At 33.8% G+C, this 21011-nt stretch overlaps 2 protein-coding genes and 1 long non-coding RNA gene across 11 annotated transcripts in view; 2 read left to right on the top strand and 1 right to left on the bottom strand.

Moving 5' to 3' along the window:
• LOC105153672 (uncharacterized) overlaps positions 1-6766 on the top strand; it is a 48783-nt gene extending 42017 nt beyond the window's left edge. For both annotated transcript variants that reach the window (XM_011068657.2, XM_087408162.1), the window contains 2 exons: positions 353-792; positions 2365-6766. In XM_011068657.2, the coding sequence (XP_011066959.2) occupies positions 353-792; positions 2365-5320 (3396 nt within the window). In that variant the 3' untranslated portion in view covers positions 5321-6766. The remainder of the gene's footprint in view (positions 1-352; positions 793-2364) is intronic.
• A 1938-nt stretch (positions 6767-8704) lies between these two features.
• Positions 8705-13886, bottom strand: LOC147909141 (uncharacterized). The gene is made up of 2 exons (XR_015545776.1): positions 13753-13886; positions 8705-9479 (listed from the first exon to the last, which is right to left on the bottom strand). It is a non-coding gene; the product is annotated as an uncharacterized LOC147909141 (long non-coding RNA).
• On the top strand, positions 13060-20513 carry Opa1 (Opa1 mitochondrial dynamin like GTPase). Of its 8 annotated transcripts, none has more exons than XM_011068652.2 (18): positions 13060-13337; positions 14735-14978; positions 15144-15279; positions 15380-15511; positions 15985-16029; positions 16440-16529; positions 16619-16776; positions 16849-17012; positions 17105-17369; positions 17450-17641; positions 17722-17906; positions 17981-18142; positions 18200-18387; positions 18477-18691; positions 18795-19052; positions 19132-19332; positions 19429-19633; positions 19863-20513. In XM_011068652.2, the coding sequence occupies exons 1-18, from the start codon at positions 13309-13311 to the stop codon at positions 19925-19927; spliced, it is 2934 nt and encodes a 977-aa protein (XP_011066954.1). In that variant the 5' UTR covers positions 13060-13308; the 3' UTR covers positions 19928-20513. The 8 variants fall into 8 exon arrangements, with proteins under 8 accessions (XP_011066954.1, XP_011066952.1, XP_011066956.1 ...); XM_011068650.2 differs by having other exon boundaries at positions 16437-16529; XM_087408163.1 differs by lacking the exon at positions 13060-13337 and adding an exon at positions 14377-14513 and having other exon boundaries at positions 16437-16529.
• Positions 20514-21011: the final 498 nt, after the last annotated feature.

Raw genomic sequence — 21011 nt, 5'->3', positions numbered from 1 at the left:
GAATTAAATAAATATAAATCTTTTAATGATAAATTGATCAACGATAAATTATGAAATTATTTAAAATTATGATTATATACTTATTTAATAAATTAAGTAAAATCTTTTGCTATTTTTAAATTGATATTTTTGATTTGATTAATTGATGAACTTTCAGTTCTGAGTAAATAGAGTTATAAATTTTAAATATGCTTTGTATATAATTTACTAAAAATAATTATTTATTATAAATGTATTCTATTATATATAAATATTTAATCTAAAACTTTTATACTAGTCTTTTAAGAATTAAAAACATGATTATAAAGAAAAATAAATACAATGTAAGATATATGTTACTTGGAAATTCTAGCTGCTCGGCGAGGAGATGTACAACAGCCATGATAAAAGTTATCGAACGCGCGGCAGCGAACGATCGAGCAGATCGGCCAGTCCGGATACGTCGCGAATCGACAATCTTGGCTACGAGGACAGTTTGGACGTAGCTTTTGAGCACAATAACAAACTACGAGATAAGATCCAACAGCGCATGAGAGAGAGCGAGAATCTGATAGCTAGTACATTCGGCCAGAAGATCAACGACAACGATCATCCTGACGATGATAAGCGAGATAGCGTTGGGAATTCTTATTCCTCGAGTATTCACGAACATGAACAGCTACCTACGTCGGTCGCGTCGAATAGAGAGTTGGAGTCCTCACCGGGTCACAAAAACAAGATGAATTCGACTTTAGGTGGTTTACATAAGGCACTATCCAACTTGTTGCATAACAACGGCAAACATGATCATAAGTGAGTATCTCGATACACAAATCTATGCATAATATTTATATTGTAAATATTTTTGTTGTATATGGTCGTATAGTGAATAATTTTGAGAAAACAAATTAATATTCTATTAACGTAATAGAAGTGTATTATACAATAATAATGAATTTTTCAGTTGGATGTGGATAAGTTTGATAAGTTTAATGAGGTTTCGAACTCAAGAAAGACGAAGGTTCTCAAATTCATAAGTATTTCATGAAAATAAATTAGCAAAATTATAGCTAGCTGTCGTTTATAAACTTATCAGTCATATCGAATTCTTATTCTTTTGCTAATACAATCTTGATTTGTTTTCTTAACATATTCACAAAAGACTTAATGCATTATTCTATTTTTATGATGCTATATACAGATGTTAATATTTTAATACGTTCCTCTTGAAAATTCCGTCTTGATGTAAAAGCGTAAAAAGATATTCGAGATTAATAGAATGCATGTGACGAGACTTCGATGATTAAAAATATTTTGCAGGATGGCTCACGTATCAAAGCATATTTTTCAGTTTCGCCTCGGTTCGACACCTGTTGATTGCTCGTTTATCTGCTTTGCGTGGCCCATACGTTTTGTTTTCATCCATTTCTTCGATTACGCTAAACTAGATGTAGCGTATGATTGGCGCATACCATATTGGCTAGTCATTTTTTTCTCTGAAAAAGTAATATTTGTGATTGTCTTTCCAGGGACAAAAATCGAGCTTTATCGTACAACGTTCTGTAAACTATAAGTACCGCACAATCCACATCTGGCAAACGTTATACCCTCTTCTTCACTTGGGTTGGATTTATTCGAGCTTGATGCTCGATTTTCACTAAAGATGGTCGAGAGACCATCGTCGAACGATGCTCATTTATTCGTATTGCGTATTGATCCGCTTTCGTCATTCCACTCTGTACGCGATGAACGATCTCTCCCTTAACAGCATCATGTAGCGCTTTGCGATACGTTGAATTTAGTATATAACACAGCGAACACATATGTATCCCGTGTTTATTATCCTTCTAATTTATTTATTATCAAATATATTTTCCCGGAAATTTCTTTTGTTTAAATAAAGGAAAATATACTTGTAAATACTCTTTCCCTATAATTTTCAGAAATGGAATGAAGAGATATTTCCACAATAATATCGATTAATTTAAATTCCATAATTTATATTAATTTCAAAAGAAGAAATTTATTAGAAATAAAAGGTCAAGAAATGATACTCATTATGTACATCATATATAAAATTTATTACAGTAACATATTTGCTTTATGTGGGCTACATGTGAATTAAACAATTTTATATAATTTATTATCGTTAGTGATAAAATTTTTTCCTTCATTAATGTAAAACTTGTATAATAAGTCACCAAGAATGCAGGATCTTTTAATAGATATCATTACAGTCATCCATTTTTATATTTTCTACACAATTAATCACACAATCACACATTTAATAACGAATCTCGCTATCGATGTCCGAATAATCATTTTATTGCTTAATAAAATTGTTATAAAAAGTTATTATAAAAATAAACCTATTTTATTTTGCAGCGGTTCCGCTCCGATGAAACTATTGGCGGAATTGGCTTGCGCTCGAGCTCCGACTTCCACGTTGCCGGAGGATACCACGAACAGTAACAAGAATTATCAATCGGTGAAAATGGTCGCGGCAGCGGTCGCTGCAGCAGCTGCAGCGGCGGCTGCGGTAGTGGACAAGGACATCTCGACTTCCCCTAAGAAGCCAACGAAGGATTCAACGATAACGTTGAAGAATTCGCCAACGAAGAAGACGAGGAACCCTATTAAAGAGCTGTTCGAGCGCAAGAAGGAGATAAACGATAGAAAACAACAGGAACGCTCGAAGGCCGCTTTTGTTGAATTAAACGTGCAGAAACAACGCAAGTCGAAGAAGAGCAAAAAGCAGCAGCAGCGGGAGTTCCCGTTGATCCGTAGAAGCGAACATTATGGCGGCCTAGTAGAGAAGAAGAAACGTCGCGATTCTCTCGATCGAAAAGGAGAGACGGAGAGAATAAAGGATGTGTATGAATTTGATGAGGAGGAGAGTCAAATGGCTCCCACTCTGGGTAGCGTGATGTCTTATAGGAGCCAAATCGACAACAAGAGTTACGACACCAATTGGTCAAGGATAAAGAATACCGATGAGAACTTGGATACTGTCTTGCAGAACGGCAAGACGAATTACATCGCGAACACTAAATTAGACGCTATAATCCATCGTAAATTCCAAGAGTTGGAGAAGTTTGCGCCAAAGACAAAAGGCGCCCTGAAGTCGTTCCAGAGCGAGGACCAGCAACAGCAACAGATTACCGAAGCAGTTACCGGACCAATGGACGAATTTGTGGAAAGGAAGCAACGCATGAAACGATCTATAGAGCAGGGCATCAAATCCGGCAAGATCAAGAAACGAGGTAAAAGCTCGAAGAAACGAGTAAGAAACGCATGGTATGAGAACGATAGCTCGGACGAGTTCAGGACGGCCGCGAAAACAGAAGATGTTGGCGTTGGTATTTCAAAAAGTCAACGTTCATGCTCGAAAGGCAAACAGAATCTCTTTGCGGAGTTATCGACATCATCCGAGAGCGAATACGAACGTGACAATGTCGATTATATGTTCGCGAACGAGCAACGTTCGTTGAAATTGAAGAATTCGAAGAAATCACTTGATGTCGACATCGACATCGATGAGACGGATGATCAACGCATAATCAATGAACCTGAATTCGATAATGAAGATCAAGTAGCAAGCGATTGGAATCAAGCAATGGAAGAAGCACAGGAAGATGCTATGAAGAACAATCATGACGTCGCGAAATCAGAATCGGAAATGTCAGATCATTCTCTGGTGATAGATGAAAGAAAGATGATCGACGAGGCGAGGAACAGCGATGACGACGCGGATAATCAATACGAGAGAACATTTGAGCTGGATGATTTGTATAGGGAAGACAGCTCGGATGAAGAGACAGAAGTTGAGGAGAATGAAGAGCCGATGACCGAAGAAGTGAAGGACAACAGATCTGAAAAGCAAACATTGGATGAAAACGCAACTTTGCAAACGAAACTTACTTCTACGATCACGAAAGACGATTGTGCGTCGGAAATGATTTCTTTGGAAGAAGCCTTGGATTTTCTAGATCGGCATGAGAATCTCGATCCGAAAGCTGAGAATGTATGTGCAAAAAACATCGTCAACGGCACTATGGATGAAACTTCTAACGACAGAATTGTTAATGAGGAAACGGAGAACAAATATCCAAGCCCTACGGAGATGCGAGATGAGAAAGAGGAACCAGATGACGATGTTCCAGCTTTGCCCGAGAAACTATCCAGTAACGAGAAACCACAGAAAGAATCCGATCACAATCTCCCTCTTCATGTATTTCTCAGCAGAAAGGTACAAGAATCAAAGAAGAGAAAGCAACAGCAGTTAGATAAATTACGAGAGGAGCAAGAGAGGATACTTATGGATTTTCAGCCAACCAGAAGACAAAGAAAGTGTGCGATAGGTAAACAAGGTCTGCTAGCGGAAATAAGTAGTTCGGACGAGGAATCGTATGTGAGAGATAACAGCAGGAAAGGTAGTGATCATGACAAGTCACGGAAGAAGAGGGAATCGAAGGAGAAAAGAAAAGAGAGGTACCTCGAAAAAAAACATGAGCAGATGATTGCTAAAGAGCAAAAAGCGATCGAGGAAGAAATTCTGCGAGAGGTTGGCAAGAGAAAAGAAAACTTCGTACAAAACGATAATGTTGCATTGAATACCGATGTCGTGGAAACAGTCGTCTCCGGACAAATTCAGAGGAAAAAACATCAGATGAAGGAGAAACATAAGAAAAGTGGCGATGAGAGTATTGAGGAGAATGCAATGTATATTGATCAGTCTTTCGTTGATAGCTCAGAAGACAATCATAACAAATCAGATCGTGCTTTCTCCACTGCGGAAAGTAACACAGAGAATGACCGTTCATCAACTTCACCAAAACGAAAGAAACTCGCGAAATCGCCAACGAAGTCGAAGAAAGTTTCCAAACCCGAAAACGGAAAGATCTCGCCGAGTAAGAGAAACAAAGAGTCAACCGCGGAGAAATTCAAGAAATCCGCAAGTAACAAGGATTCTAGGGAGCGCAGATCGTCCAGCGGAAAACGCGACTCCGACGATGAGGAACTAAAGACCACCAAGTCATGGAACAAGGTCGAGGAAGGCGTTGGGGTTGCAATCGGTCGACATAAACGCACTGCTGCTCATCAATTATACTATTGGTCCAGTTCAAGCGACGAGGAAGAGGCGCCAGAACCGATTCCGGCACCCGAAGAGGAGGAGGACGATCGGCAGGAACAGCACGGATGGATAGTAGGCGATTCCCACAAGAAAATGATCACAATGCTGGCGATGGAGAAGCAGCTGAAGGAAAAACGACGTAGAAGCGAGGACGACTTCGAGCCTGGTAAGGCGAAGAGTAAGAAGCATAGGAACAGCACCTCTTGATACGTGTTTCATGACTAAAATTCAATCGAACCTGCGCGATAGACGCAATGGGACTACGTTTTTCTGACAACATAAACTGTGAAAGCGAGAAAGTGAAGGTTAGAAGGATCTCCATGTTTGTCTTTAATGAGAATTTATTACGTTCTATATCTTCTACGGTAATTACTTGTGGCAGATCTGTTTAGATAGATAAAAATACAATGGATAAGTGCGATCTACGATCAAAAAAGTATTTGTTGGGTTCGATCTTTTTTCTTTTTTTCTTTGTTAGCGAATGTTGGACTGGACGTGATTCAAGCGTAAAGAAGGAAGAAAGAAGATATAAAATGTACATAATTGCTTGGCGTGTAGAGATTAGAGATTAGACGAGTATCCTCCCTCGTTGCAATCTAAGAATTATATACATGTATAAATATAAATCGAGCTCTTATAAATATTGGATGATATAGACTGAATATGAGAAGTAGCAAAAAGTGAAAAGAGCACTCTTAGACAATACTAGGATGTTTGTAACATTTAGTTGTATGTAGGGAAGTCTCCCACATGTGAAACAGGTGAGATGAAAAAAATGGGGGGGGAATCAGTCACAGTCGCTTATTTAGGAAAGGACAACGTAAAACCGGGTCCAATCGAGTTTAGCGCTTGTATCAGCTTCTTTCGTGATTCGTAAAACGTATTTCTTCATATTACATATTCTTACATGTTCGTACGTATTCTTACATATCGCAGTGAAGTAAGAAAGAAAAACTTCTCACGGGGATAACGTTCGAAGATGAAAATACCGCGTTCAAGGGAGTTTAAATCTTTCGCTAAAGAAAAGGGGTGAATCTTTTTTGACCTTTTGCACGTTATTTTTACGAACTTTCTAGATCTCAAAGCTTATGCATGTGTGGCTATTATGAAACCACGCGAATTCGCGGAAAAACGGATGCTTTATTAATGCATAAAACACGAACATTATTTTTTTTCCTTTCATACTCGCCTCGTGCACATAGAACATAAGTATGTAGATTTTCATATATTACGAAAAAATGTTTTATACATATATACATATATATATATATATATATATATATATATATATATATATATGCGTATATGTATGTGTGTATAAGCAAGTGACAGAAAAAAATGGTTATAGACTTTAAATGTAAATGTACTGCCATAATCATATGTATGTATGTCATACTATATATTTATGATATATATAATACATATATTATATATATAATATGATATATGTAATATATATATATGTAATATGAAAGCCTATGCGAAAATAGTAATTAATATTATTTCTGTATAAAGATTTAAAAGAATGAAAAGAATCTTTAGCACAAAACTAGGTGACGACCCAATGTAAATAGAGCATATTTTCAATGCGTCTGGAAAAGTATGTTTTGTAATATAAGGATTGCAAAGAAAAATAAAACTATTCGACAATTCCGTCTTTCTATTTATAAATAAGAAAAGGAAGATATGTTTTTAAATTTATATATTTTTGTTGAAGAATATATAATTTCGATTAATTCTAAATAACATTACAATAATCAGAGATTTATGTTAAATTATACTTTATCTCAACAAACGAGAATGGATTGAAATGAATTGAAATGGATTCAGATTTTCAGAAATATTGATTCACAAATGTTAAAATGAATGCTTTTCAATTCTGAATGCATTTTTATTCATTTATAGGAATTGCATGGAGCATATCTCCATGTCTTTCAAAATAAAAATAATATTAACTTTTTCTGTGCACACAACAAACATTATGAATATTGTTCAATTCAAAATTTTGAATAGAAAAAATGCAGTTTTCCAATCCAATTAAATCTAATTGAATTCAAAAAAAGTATTCGCTATTTATATATATATATATATATATATATATATATATAAAATACGCATTCGGAAAAAAAAAATTTCAATCCATTTTAATCTATTCTCGTTTGCTGGGATTGCAATTCAAATTTGATTATTTTTTTTTATGTCTGAGCAGTGTCATTATAAAATATCTCTTTTTAAGACTTCAATTCTTGTATTCTGTAACATTAGTTCGGATTTACAAAAGGTATTTTAGAGAGCGGTTCACTTGCACACTGCCAATCACAGCGACTTCTGTGTAGGGAGTTTTTTTATTTTATTCTAGCGCTGTGATTGACTTGTGCACAATTGGCTCGTGTGCAATTGCTATACTTTCCGTGTTTTAAGCTTTACGCCATAAGAAATTGACCAACTATCAAATGCGAGAAGAATAATTAATTGTGATTCGTTCATTCTTTATGGCTTAAGGCTTAAAAATCTATTGTAGATCCGGAGTAACATATAATGCCTACTGCACACTGGACGCGATAAGCGATGAGCGACGAGTGATATCCAATAAGAGCTTTGTATCGTCACGTGAGAAAAAGCTTTTAGCTTTTTTTGGATATCGTTCGTCGTTTATCATCCATCGCGTCCAGTGTGAACTAAGCATAAGTCCGGATCTACAATAGGACTGGGTTTTATGCAGTCGTTATGTCTCATAATGGTAGTTACAGATATTTTATAGTAAAAAAAGCTACGAAACTGTTGTTATAAATACGACTACATAACGAATTATTCCGGATCTACAATAGATTTTTAAGCCTTAAATCATAAAAAATGGACGGATCGTAGTCAACTATTCTCCTCGCATTCGACTGTAATTGGTCAATTTCTTATGAGTTAAGGCTTAAAAGACTTATTGTAGATCCGGACTTAGGAGCATTCCACACAAACTTGCACAACCGCATAAACATACGCATAAAGAAAATCATCCAATCATATTTTACGTTTGTCTTTGACAGAAATGTGATTGGATAATTTTCTTTATGCATATGGTTATGGTTATATAGCTATGACAGTTTGTGTGGAATGGCCCTTAGAGAATACAGGGGCAGGATCCATGCTAGAAGTATTACAGGGGCCGTGTTCTCCGATATGCTCTGCCACTATTGAAAATCTATAGTTTACGTTACGTATATTGTAGATTTTCAGTACTGGCAGTAAATTTTGGAATACATCCTTTATATCATAGTTATGTCACAGTATATACTATAGTAACGACAGTTGGCTTGTTTGATGTCGGTGGTCACCCATCACGTAACTATCAGCCATAGTGGATGAGAGTTTTACGGACCGCTGAATTTGAACAGCACCAAGAGACGTTGTAGTATTTCGCTCGTTGTAGTATTTTTTTTTTATATAAAATATTTTTTAAATTTGAATAAATTCTATATATGATTTTAGATATATTATTGTATATATTAATAGGTCTATATTTTGTTTTTAATTTTAATATATTTCTGGAATGAATCAAATGATGAAATTATAAAACATGTGAAACATGATATTTGTAAATCAACAATTTATTGACAATTTCAAATAGCACAATGTTTAAAATTGAAACATAAAATGTCTTTAAGATCTCTTTAAGACGTTTAAGATATAACATAAATCTTTAAGACGTTTTATGCTTCGGACATGTATCAAATTTGTGCTGTCTAGAATACAGGATAGAGAAAACGATAAAACAACGAAAAATTGTATTTACTTAATTATTGTAATACGCGGGTTGTTCGATAAGTCTGATAAATCTTTATGAAATGGTGCCACAATCCATTTGATGATATGACACCTGGAAAGTATTACTTTTCAAACCCTTCCAGGTTAAATTTTAGCCAGAATTAATGCATTATTCACGTACTGTAATCGTTTAAAACGAATGAGAAATTTAATAGTTGCCGCATACAAAAATGGAAAAAACCTATTTCCGCAAAATTACAAAATTAGGCTTGAATAGTATTATTTGTTTTGTCTCTCGGAAGCTGCTTGGGATCGCTCCGAGCTATTTCCCCTCCAATAGTATAAGCTCTATGAATGCTATGACAGTCCGCCATATTCTTAGTTTTACAAACGCATGCGCAGAATATATCTCTACACATACATACTATTACATACATATATACGTATGATCTGTGACAGTCAATACTTCTAACTTTTCCCGCAAGGCGTGATGGCACTAAAATCACATCTGCCGGATTTTCTATGAGTTTTCCTACCATGTTTCAAGTCCACTTTTTTCGTGACTGGCCGCTTGAGTTTGATCTCGTTCTTATTACTCCGTGACTGAACTCTGTAAAAAATTTTTACTAGATATAGACACAACAGAGATACCAACAGCGTTAGGGCTGTGTGGTTCAGTGACAGAACGAAAGTCTACCAAATCGGAGAGAACTCGGGGGAGAGAACAGGCCTGGGATCGAGACAAGGAGCGCCCTGATATTTTTCTCTGTTGTCCTCAATTATTTACACCTTCGTTTGCTCGTACTATTATATATCGCTATTATAGTTATACTGTGGTTATGTCATACAATACATGGGTTGCATTCGGTTTGCACACTTATACGTAAAGCGCTCATGCTTGTAAGCTATACTTTGTTTTTGGTGTTCAATTTGATTTGTCAGTGCTCACATTAAATAAGTAAAGTTCATTTTGTCGTTCATTTTGGCTATTAAGCATTAAGCTTAAGCACGTAATTGATAATTGACCGTAAATTCTTATATATTAAAAGTAAAAATTTACGAAATTTTAATATCTGTTTAAAATAGTATCAATGAGATATTTGCTTATAGCGAATAAAAATTTATTCAATAAAAAATAATACTTTGATTTAAGTATTATTTCTTAAAATAAATATTTATTTACTATAAGCAAATGTTCCATTGGTACTATTTAAACAAATATTACAATTTTGTAAATTTTTTTCAATGTAATCTTTTTTGTCTTATAACTTCTTGTTTCCTTTCACCGAAGGTGCATTCAAGTCATGGTACTTCATCGGGAGTTCGAGATCGTGTATATATTCTCAGTTTGTGCATTTTCTAACTCAACCAAACTCAACTAGAACTTTATCTGTTAATGTCATCTTTGTATGAGTAAATTCTTTTTCTTATTTATTGATGAAAATTTAAACATCCAATTCCTTGTTGGTGAATAATGGTCCTTTTTTTTATTAGCGCAAAATCGGGAAACATTTGTAGACATAGTATACAAGTATAAAGTAAAGGATAAATTAGAACCGTTATCTAAATGTTTATAAAATTTCATGCAATGATTGCGAAGCTAGTTACGTAGGCCAGACAAAAAAAAAGTTGAAAAGATTAGTTGACAAGATTACAAGAACACATTTCGGATATCAGTAAAAAGATAGGTTCTCTTTCTGTGATTACGGAACATCGTCTTAATTATCATCATCGTCTTAATCATAATCATAATTTTAACTGGAAAGACGTAAAAATTTTGGACAGAGCTTTCTTACAATGAAGATTGATTTCCGAGATGATCTATATAAAGAGACAAAAAATAAGTTTAAACAAACAAAATGATACAGAGTCTCTACCGGATTCTTATCAAAATATTCTACAGTCTCTTTCTCTTTCATAGTTTCTCTTTGTTTTTTTCCTATCTCCCCATTCTCTTTCTTATATCTATTCCTCCTTCCTAGTCTATCCCTACCAGAATAGGAAACACAGGTCTTATTTATCACATAATATCGAGTTCACTAATGACACGCATATAATTAACGTCTAATTCTTCGGTTATATTATCAATTATTTATCAATTAATCACTAATTGTTATATTAATTGTTAAATTAATGGAATGCATCTACATTGTTTATTACTTCTCAAATCATATAACAAGAATATACATTGTACACAAGGACTAATGGACAATCAAAGAAAGAACATGTTACACAAACTTCTAAATCTTCAAACTTCTATGCGTCTATTTTTGCGTAATTATGATTGGCGGTTTATAGAATTTAAATTAATAACACTGGAGGATAACCTGATAAAGAGATCGAAATGTTTGTTACAATATATACGTATATTGAAAATTGTTCATTGACTTATAGCCCTTTTTAAATACTTTCTTTATTATCAATTATGTTGATGTTTTAAAATTTGTTAATAACAAGAAAAATTTTAACTATTACCCAAATGTTTAAATGCTTTTCCCAAATTTCCCCAAACGATTCCCAAATTATATAGACATAAAAATATTCAATTTATCTGCTATCTTAGGTTTGTTCGCATCGCATGCTCCAAATTAACCCAGAGGGCAGTTGGATCACAGATAAGGTGGCAGTTGGAGCAATTGCATTTATGTGCTCCAATGGTCAGTGACATGAACGGATTTAGGACAAATGAGCATGTCATCTAACCTAATCCGTGAGACCACTCGAACCAAACATAGAGAATGGACTGCAAGATCCATGTGTCAAAATGGTCGATAAAAATAAGAGAGAGAGAAGACGACCATCTTTGTTTCTTTCTATTCAATGACGTAACGGGAGAAAGAGAGGGAAATTGGCCGTCTTCCACGGTCTTTCTCTCTCATTATTGTCGATCATATTTGAATACTACTTAGATAGGGATTGCGCAGTCCATCTCAATGTCTCTGGAACGGATCGGACATGTGCCTCGTTTCATTTCGGATATTTTGTATTACCTCGATTATTTGAAAAGCGTTTTTAATAAATGTAAAAGTTATATTATATTTTAATATTATATTATATTATATTTTATTGTATTAATATAATTTTATTTTATTTTTTAATTTTTCTAATTTTATTTATTTAATTTATTTATTCTTTTTATTTTATTTATTTTATTTTATTATTTTATTTTATTAATGTTAATATTATATTGTTATATATTATATTTTTATATTTATATCAAAAACGCGTTTATTAAATGCATTTTTACAAAATGAATCTGAAATACTTTTTTCAATACAGTACGTTTTCAACCATTATGCATGTATGCGTAATATGTCCCACCTTTTGAGGTGAGGCAAATGGAGCGTGCTCTTAATTGACCATGGAATATGTTCTAACGCGACGCGAACATCTAGTCGCTATATTGGTTCCGGTAACGCGAACATGTTGGGCATGTTGGAGCATACGACGCTAACAAATCTCTTGTGGTAACGTATGTTTAATAAAAATATAGAAACGAATTAAACTGCGAAATTCTCAATACATTTTATTATGGTATTTGGTAAAATATACATTGAATATTTTATTAATTGAGATAAAAAAGATGATTAATTTCACTGGCCTAATTTCCACTGAGGGTTTAAATCGTACAGTCGAATATTCCCCTATTATAGTCAAACGACAGGGGAATGCTCGACTGTAATTGGTTGGTTCTTACATTCTGATCCGATTTAAACTCTCGGTGGAAATTAGGTCACTTTTACATTCAGATTAAGGATACAGTCAACGCGATGCTGCAAACTCTTTGAAGCTTTTTTTAACTGGTCAATTTGTAAAATTCTTTCTTCTAATTAGTCCATCAAATGCTTTAAAGCATTTGTAGCGAGACTTTGATTACAGCCTATTAGTATACAACAACTTTAATGTGCACTGAATGCGCATTAATTCTGCCAGTGAAAAACGCTATAAAGCTGGAAACAATAAAAAGATAGAGAATGAGAACAGGTAATAAGAGATTTCAACTTATCAGAAATCATGAATAATAGAATGAATGCTTTCTGATAAGTTGAAATCTTTTACTCCCTATTCCTATTGCCTGTGCTTTTCATTGTGTTTCCAGCTTAAGAAACGTATGGTGGACGCTTTCTCACATTTACGCGCCATAATGTCTAGAAATTTTTTCGCTGTAACTTGATATTTCTTCGAGAGAAACAAGGGCAACCTTGCGAGAATCATGCCGTGCGCAAATGCGTAATGTTTCTCATATTTCATAACAAGTGGATGAATCGGAATGTATGTAATGCCCGGATCATCGGATTTTCGAGGACATTTTACACTTTTGATTTCCTGACTTACGTCACACTCGTCTCATAACGCATGCACGTGAAATTGTATAAATATTTGTCGGCTACCGCAGTCGCCGTTATTCGTCGACGACGGGCAAGGATTGCTCCGATAAAATGGAGCAAATCATTTGCGGAAAATTCGGGTGAGAGATATACGTGATTATAATTAAGATAATTATTCAGTTTAGCTATCCCTCAATCAATAAAATTAGGCTTATTCGGCGCGTTTTTGCATGAAAGAATCTGACAAAAAAAAAGCGTCACTCTGTCCTGTGAGCCGAGATATTAAGCGTTAAAGTTGATAACTGTTAAGGTTAGGAAATCTGTCAGAGACTAAATATAATTGTATTGTTCCATGGGTTTCGACTTTCCACGCTAAGCGATTCTCACCTTCCCCTCCTCCCTTACAAAGAAGCGCTTTTATAATTGTACTGTTGAGGTTGGAAAATCTGTTATGTAGACAGGGGAGTGTATAGATTAGTGCTTATTGATTCGGAGCAACTACGTCACTCCGAACAAAAAATAAAAACATATCTTATCAACTTGGAGTCTAATTACCTTGCAGCTTAGACAATAAAAAAACCACTCTAAAAAGACTGTTCTCACACTCCACTGTCTTCATGGGTTAGAAATATTTCAAGCTAGATACTGTAACTTCTAGGCTGCAACTTCTAGGTGGTTAGGCCTCAAGCGGATAGGATTATTTTTTTTTATTCGGGTTGGCTACGCCGCCCCGAACCAATAAGCATTAATCTATACACTGCACTACATGACAGACTAATGATCATGTTACGTAGTAACACTTTAGTCAACTTTAATGCTCAATATCTCGCTCCACAGAGTAGTCCTGGACATTTTTCTGTCAGATTCTTTCATTTTACGCAAAAATGCGTCAAATGAGCCTAATTTTATCAAAATCGGAGATAGTTCTTCTGAAGAATTACCCTCATTCCTCTGTGACAGATTCCTCAATAGTTATAAACTTTAACACTTAATATCTCAGCTCACAGAACAGAGCGACGCTTTTTTTGTCAGATTCTTTCGTTTCATGCAAAAACATGTCGAATAAACTTAATTTTATTGATTTTTGAGGTTGGATAGCTAAACTGATAATTACCATAATTAAAATTAAATGAACTGATGAACTGTTTTTCATTTACTAAATTTATACATTACATAAAATGATACGATTGAATTAAATATAATTCATATTTTTTGCAATGGAGCATCTGCTTGCTATGATTACTTACTTAGCACTTCTCTATCGTTGTCAAATTAAATTTACACTAATTTATAAAAGTATAAGAAAATTGGAGGAGGTAATATTACACTGTATATTTACATTGTAAATTTATATATAAAAACACTTTTTGTTATAATTTTTTTCTCTTTTCTCTTGCATTTATTCTTTATTTTCTTTGTGCCTTTCTCTTGAACTTCTCTTTGTCTTAAATTTCTTTAAGCTGTATAATTTTAATTATTAAGAATAATTTATAGTTTTTCTGTACCCTAACTAAATTAACATTTGTTTTTTTTTTAGCCATGGCATTTTGCTAGTTTCCAAAACCTCTAAATATCCAATAACCATTATTACTACACGGAAGCTAATGTCTGGAAAATTTAGTAGACATTGCAAGCCGTTACTAGCATCACCACAACTAAGATACTTCGCAAATCCATATCGTGGATACGCTATGGTGATAGCAAAAATATTAAGAGGAGCGTTAAAAATTCGATATCTTCTCTTGGGAAGTGCAGTCGGTGGTGGCATTACTTTACAGAAAGTAAATGTTATAAGCTTTCTTTCTTAGCATCATTTGACCTTCTATTGATAATTTCTTATCAGAATACATATAAAATATAATTATAATTTAAACATATTAAATATAATTATAATTGTTAGAAACATTTGTCAAATATTTATTATAATCACAATATCATCCATTTAGAAATATGAACAGTGGAGGGAGGGACTACCGGATTTGGGATGGCTAGAAAATCTGATGCCCAACGAACAGCAATGGCAAGACTTCCGCAAATCGCTCATGACAATTAGGAACAACGTAACTGACAAGATTGAGATTGGTAAGCAGGATGAATATACAGCCATTGAATCTGTGAAAATGTGAGGCAAAATGAAGCGCGTTAATGATTTGCAATAAAAATTATTGGCAAATGTAAACAGATCCACGTATAAAGGAATTTGGGGTAACTAAATATCGAGAGTATAGGATCTGGTTTGATCAAAGACTAGATGATGCTATTAAGGCAGCGGAAAGTCGTCAAAATAGTTACCAAGAGAATAACTCAATACAGAGTGAGTAACGCGCCTGTTAACGAGTCATTTCTATTCCTTGATATTCATACATCACATTACTCCTAACGATCTATAATTATTTATCGAATATCCTTTTGTCCATTCTTCCGTTATTATTCCTCCATTTGCCTGACATTTTCTTACCTATCATAAATCACTACAAAATATAGATTGATGCCATGATATGTAGTTCCTTTCCAGTTCCTTTAATTATTGTGATTCATTTATATATAACGTTCATTTAAATTTACTACTTGTATACAAAAATATGTATGGTAAAGCAGTTTGTATTAACATCAATATTTTTGTTTGCTTATTTGTAAAATTTAATTAGAATATTTGCATTCTTAAAAAGAAACTTAAATTGCAATTGAATATTTTACGTAAATTTAATGATATGTAATTTATTTCTACAGAGCACTATATTTTAGCTACATTTGTATCGTTAATTTATTGTGGTCTGTTCTATTCAGGTGCATTTGATACTATCTCAATGATAATAAAACAAAGTTATTCAGGTGTGTAAAAACAAATTATTTTACACATTCTGTCCATTCAGCATTTTATTACAATATAAACAAATAACTTCTTAAAAATTAAAAAGTAATTAATGCTGCAAATTTTGTTAGCAAATAAGTTATATTTACATATTAAACAACTAAAATCTAATAACATACAATAGACACACGTTTTAAATACTGAATGGGACAGAACCATTTGCGCTTTTATTTTACTACTTTATTTGCATGTGCAAGGCAACATTATTCTTTTTTTTTATTTTAATTTTATCATATATAAACTGTTTATGTGCACATAAAATAGTCCTATTAATTTTTCACATCAGTTGATACTAGCTTTCTTGCATTTTTGCAGAACAAATTACAAATTATTACAAATTAAAAATACGTGCTGTCTTATTTTTAAGCAGAAACAAAAGAACATTTGTCCAAAAATGTGGTTGCCTTTGCACGTCCATTGGCTAGTGATAATAATACTGAAGAGGAACGTAAGAAAGCTCGTACGTACATGTCATTAATTTATGTCATCACGATCGAAAATTATTTGATATTCTCACAATGTCTTCTCTCTCTTCTTTTCCTGTTGAAGAATCTTCGCAACAGAGGATGGATGCTATGCAAGATGAGCTGATGCAGATACAACTGAAGTATCAACGCGAAATAGAGAGATTAGAAAGAGAGAATAAAGAATTACGCAAGCAGATACTTTTACGAGGGAATCAGAAGTTTACCAACAAAAAAATTAAAGTAATTTGCACACACCTCGCATTAGCATACGCGATTTATTTTAATTGTACTCTACGTTTTTCTTACTTTTAGAAATCATTAATCGATATGTATAGTGATGTCTTGGATGAACTTAATGATTACGATAGTGCCTATTCCACTGCTGATCATTTACCTAGAGTAGTAGTCGTTGGTGATCAAAGTTCTGGTAAAACATCCGTACTTGAAATGATTGCTCAAGCAAGGATATTTCCAAGGTATTTCTCCACTTTTCATATTCTTTCGTATATTATTAATATATCGTTAGAGCATAAAAAATATTGATAATTGATTATTACTGTCTGTGCAGAGGTGGAGGTGAAATGATGACGAGAGCGCCAGTCAAAGTCACATTGAGCGAAGGTCCGTATCACATAGCGCAATTCAAAGATAGCTCCAGAGAATTTGATCTCACGAAGGAATCGGAGTTAGCCGAACTCAGACGGGAAGTAGAATTGCGAATGAAGAATAGCGTTAAGAACGGAAAGACGGTCAGCCCGGATGTCATTTCCATGACAGTAAAAGGACCAGGCCTTCAACGTATGGTTCTAGTCGATTTACCTGGTATTATTAGCGTATGTATACAGTATTTTTATATTATAAATTTTCAAGAAAAATCTACTTACAAAATTTTAAAACTTTGTTTGTGAGACAGACGGTTACCGTTGATATGGCAGAAGACACTCGCGAAGCAATCAGACAAATGAGCCAACAGTATATGAGTAATCCTAATGCGATCATTCTTTGCATACAAGACGGCTCTGTTGATGCAGAAAGAAGTAACGTGACCGATCTCGTAGCTCAAATGGATCCATCAGGCAAAAGAACGATTTTTGTCTTGACAAAAGTATGAAATGTTTTTTTGTGTTATAATAAAAAAAATTAATGAATGCAAATATTACTGCAATCGTTGTTATTTTGCGACAGGTTGACATGGCGGAAGAGAATTTGACTAATCCTGAGAGATTGCGCAAGATATTATCCGGTAAACTGTTTCCAATGAAAGCATTAGGCTACTTTGCTGTAGTTACTGGTCGTGGTAGACAAGATGATAGTATACAAACGATCAAGGATTATGAGGAAAAGTTCTTTAGAAATTCCAAACTCTTCAAGTAAGTCTAGACATAACCTTATAGGCATAAGCATTGACGACATTAAATGCGTTGATGAACTTCTGATTATTCAGAGATGGTTTAGCAATGTCTGGTCAAGTGACTACCAAAAACTTGAGCTTGGCGGTAGCCGAATGTTTTTGGAAAATGGTTCGTGAAACGGTAGAACAACAAGCAGATGCATTCAAAGCCACGAGATTCAATTTAGAAACGGAATGGAAGAACAATTTTCCGAGGTAAGTAATTAAAAGAAGCAATTTTAGTTTCATGAATTCATTTTATTATAAATTTAGATTAAGGGAATTGGACAGAGATGAGCTTTTTGAAAGAGCACGAGGTGAAATTTTGGACGAAATAGTCAATTTGTCCCAGGTATCACCAAGACACTGGGAAGAAGTGTTAATGTCTCGAAATTGGGACAAAGTCAGTATGCACGTTTTTGAAAATATCTACTTACCTGCTGCTCAAAGTGGAAATCCAAGTATAGTATATTGATAAATTATTTTTTCGTTGAACAGATAGAGATCTTAGTTTCTTAAAGTTAATGTTCTCTCGTTAATGTGTCTACAGATACATTCAATACCACTGTCGACATTAAACTCAGACATTGGACAGAACAACAACTGCCTGCACGTAGCGTCGAAAGTGGATGGGAATGTTTGCAGCAAGAATTTCAGAATTTTATGTCACAAGCTCGGCTTAGTCCAGATCACGATGACATTTTCGACAATCTCAAGAACGCTGTAGTAAATGAGGCAATGAGACGTCATTCGTGGGAAGAGAAAGTAAATATATAAAAAAATAATTTAATAGTTTATTTTTATCTTTTTTCTATTTTCTCTTATAATGTTAATGAATTAGAGACATTAAAAGGCACATTTTTTTCAGGCATCAGAAATGCTACGTGTTATTCAACTTAACATCTTGGAAGACAGAAGCGTGAACGACAAACGTGAATGGGATCAAGCTGTACGTTTCTTAGAAACCTCAGTTAAAGAAAAATTGCAGAGTACAGAACAGATTCTGCGTGATATGCTGGGTCCTAATCGCAAAGAACGGTGGATGTATTGGCAGAACCAAACCGAGGAGCAGCAGAAACGTACGGCGGTTAAGAACGAGCTGGATAAAATTCTTTATGCTGACAAAGTACGTATACACGGATAGTTACAGTTAAATAAAACTGTTACAGTTTTGCTACATTTATTTCATGTATTTCTGATTACAGAAACATGCGCCTACTTTAACGCATGACGAGCTCACAGCTGTTAGAAAGAATTTACAAAGAAACGGATTAGAGGTTGACAATGAATTTATTCGAGAGACATGGCATCCTGTGTACAGGAGATTTTTCCTACAACAGAGTTTAGCAAGAGCTTATGATTGTAAAAAAGGATATTATCTATATCACACAGGGCACGAAAACGAAGTACGTTAAAAGAATACAAAAAAAATTATACATGTACACAAATAATCATTTTAAAACCTGTCTATTTGAATATTTTTATAAACAAAATTCTTTTAGATGGAATGTAACGATGTAGTACTCTTCTGGCGAATTCAACAAATGCTAAAAGTCACCTCAAATGCATTGAGGCAACAAATCATGAATAGAGAAGCTCGAAGATTAGATAAAGAGATTAAAGAAGTTCTTGAGGATTACAGTCAAGATAACGAAATTAAGGAGAAATTACTCACAGGCAGACGAGTCACATTAGCAGAAGAACTTAGTATGTATTGCAATATAATATTTTTCTAATGTTAATTATTCTTATAATTGATAAAAGTGTTGGATTTTGGAATTGATTTAGATATTTTTGTAGTAATTATTTAATATTATTATTAATAATTTATATAAGTTCAAATATATAAAATATAAAAGTAATAAATAAATGCATGATTAAATAGAAAATATCTTATTGCTTAAATTACGTCGTTAATTAGCACTTTTATTTCCAGAACGGGTCAGGCAGATCCAAGAGAAATTAGAAGAATTTATTCAAGCACTAAATAAAGAGAAATGAGCATAGTAAACAGAATATTGACATTGAGCACTATATTGCACGTAAAGCATAGTTCGCAATTGATTGGATATGATATATATAAGTGTATAATGTGTGTAATATAATGAATATTTAAAAATCAATTTTTCAAAAAAAAACGTAACGTGAGTACGCATTTTTACAGTTTTGATTTGAAAAATCAATTGCTGATTGAAAAACCGAATTCACAACTCGTCGACATATTAGTGTGGTAGTCCATAAAGTAATTACCTATGATCCTAGTAACTTTATGTAACAAATAATAAGTTAAAATCTTAGCGCTCTGATACAATTCAGATTTGTAAATATGCGACATGTGATTAAAATGTGAAAGAATCTTATTAATATGTATGCATACAAAGATTCTTGAAATGCATTGAGTCATAATTATTTCTTAAACAATTGTATTCATATCAAAATGTAACGATATTACACTATCATCACGTCATGATTATAAATTTATTGTCTTATGAGCGGTAATAACAGCGATAAAATGGAGTATGTTATTGCAAAATGTATACAAAAATTATAAAAAATATATAAAATATTATTGCAATAAATAACAAAATATTCATAGGTTTGATAATTTTAATATGAGCGTTTTTTACTAGCAGAATTACTGGTGCGCACTCTGCACATTGGCTGAGTTTAGCAGAGAAAGCAGCTTTACATTTTTGTAAAATTCTTGAATATGATTGGTTTATTCATTTAGATCCAATGAGGAACTTGCTCCATGAGGAGCGGGCAAGATCAATTGAAGAATTTTACAACAGTTGCAAAGCTGCTTTCTCTGCTGAACGCGGCCATTGACAATAGTTTTGCAACCGTTTTATGATTATCTGGTGAGATAGGATCATTCTTCTAAAAATATAATCCAATCAGCACGAAGAAAACTTCCAACAGTTGCAAAATAAACATTCTGCTGAACGCAACCAATGGCTGCGTTCAGCGGACTCAACAGTTAAGCGAATACTCGCTGTTATTGGTATATTTTTTTAGATCGTCCAATCAACATTTAAGATCTGGAAGAATACATCAGTAGCAACGAGCGCTCACTCAACAGTTG

The sequence above is a fragment of the Acromyrmex echinatior genome, chromosome 7 (genome assembly GCF_024713525.1).
Source record: "Acromyrmex echinatior isolate Ae372 chromosome 7, ASM2471352v2, whole genome shotgun sequence".
Taxonomy (NCBI): domain Eukaryota; kingdom Metazoa; phylum Arthropoda; class Insecta; order Hymenoptera; family Formicidae; genus Acromyrmex; species Acromyrmex echinatior.
The sequence above is the reverse complement of the archived record's forward strand: the minus strand, read 5'-3'. Positions and strand labels throughout refer to the sequence as shown.

Coding starts and splice junctions, on each gene's coding strand:
- Opa1 (XM_011068650.2), top strand. CDS start 13,309: ATGGAGCAAATCATTTGCGGAAAATTCGG. Junction 19,053..19,131: donor AAATTCTTTATGCTGACAAA/GTACGTATACAC, acceptor TTCTGATTACAG/AAACATGCGCCTACTTTAAC. Junction 19,333..19,428: donor ACACAGGGCACGAAAACGAA/GTACGTTAAAAG, acceptor AAATTCTTTTAG/ATGGAATGTAACGATGTAGT.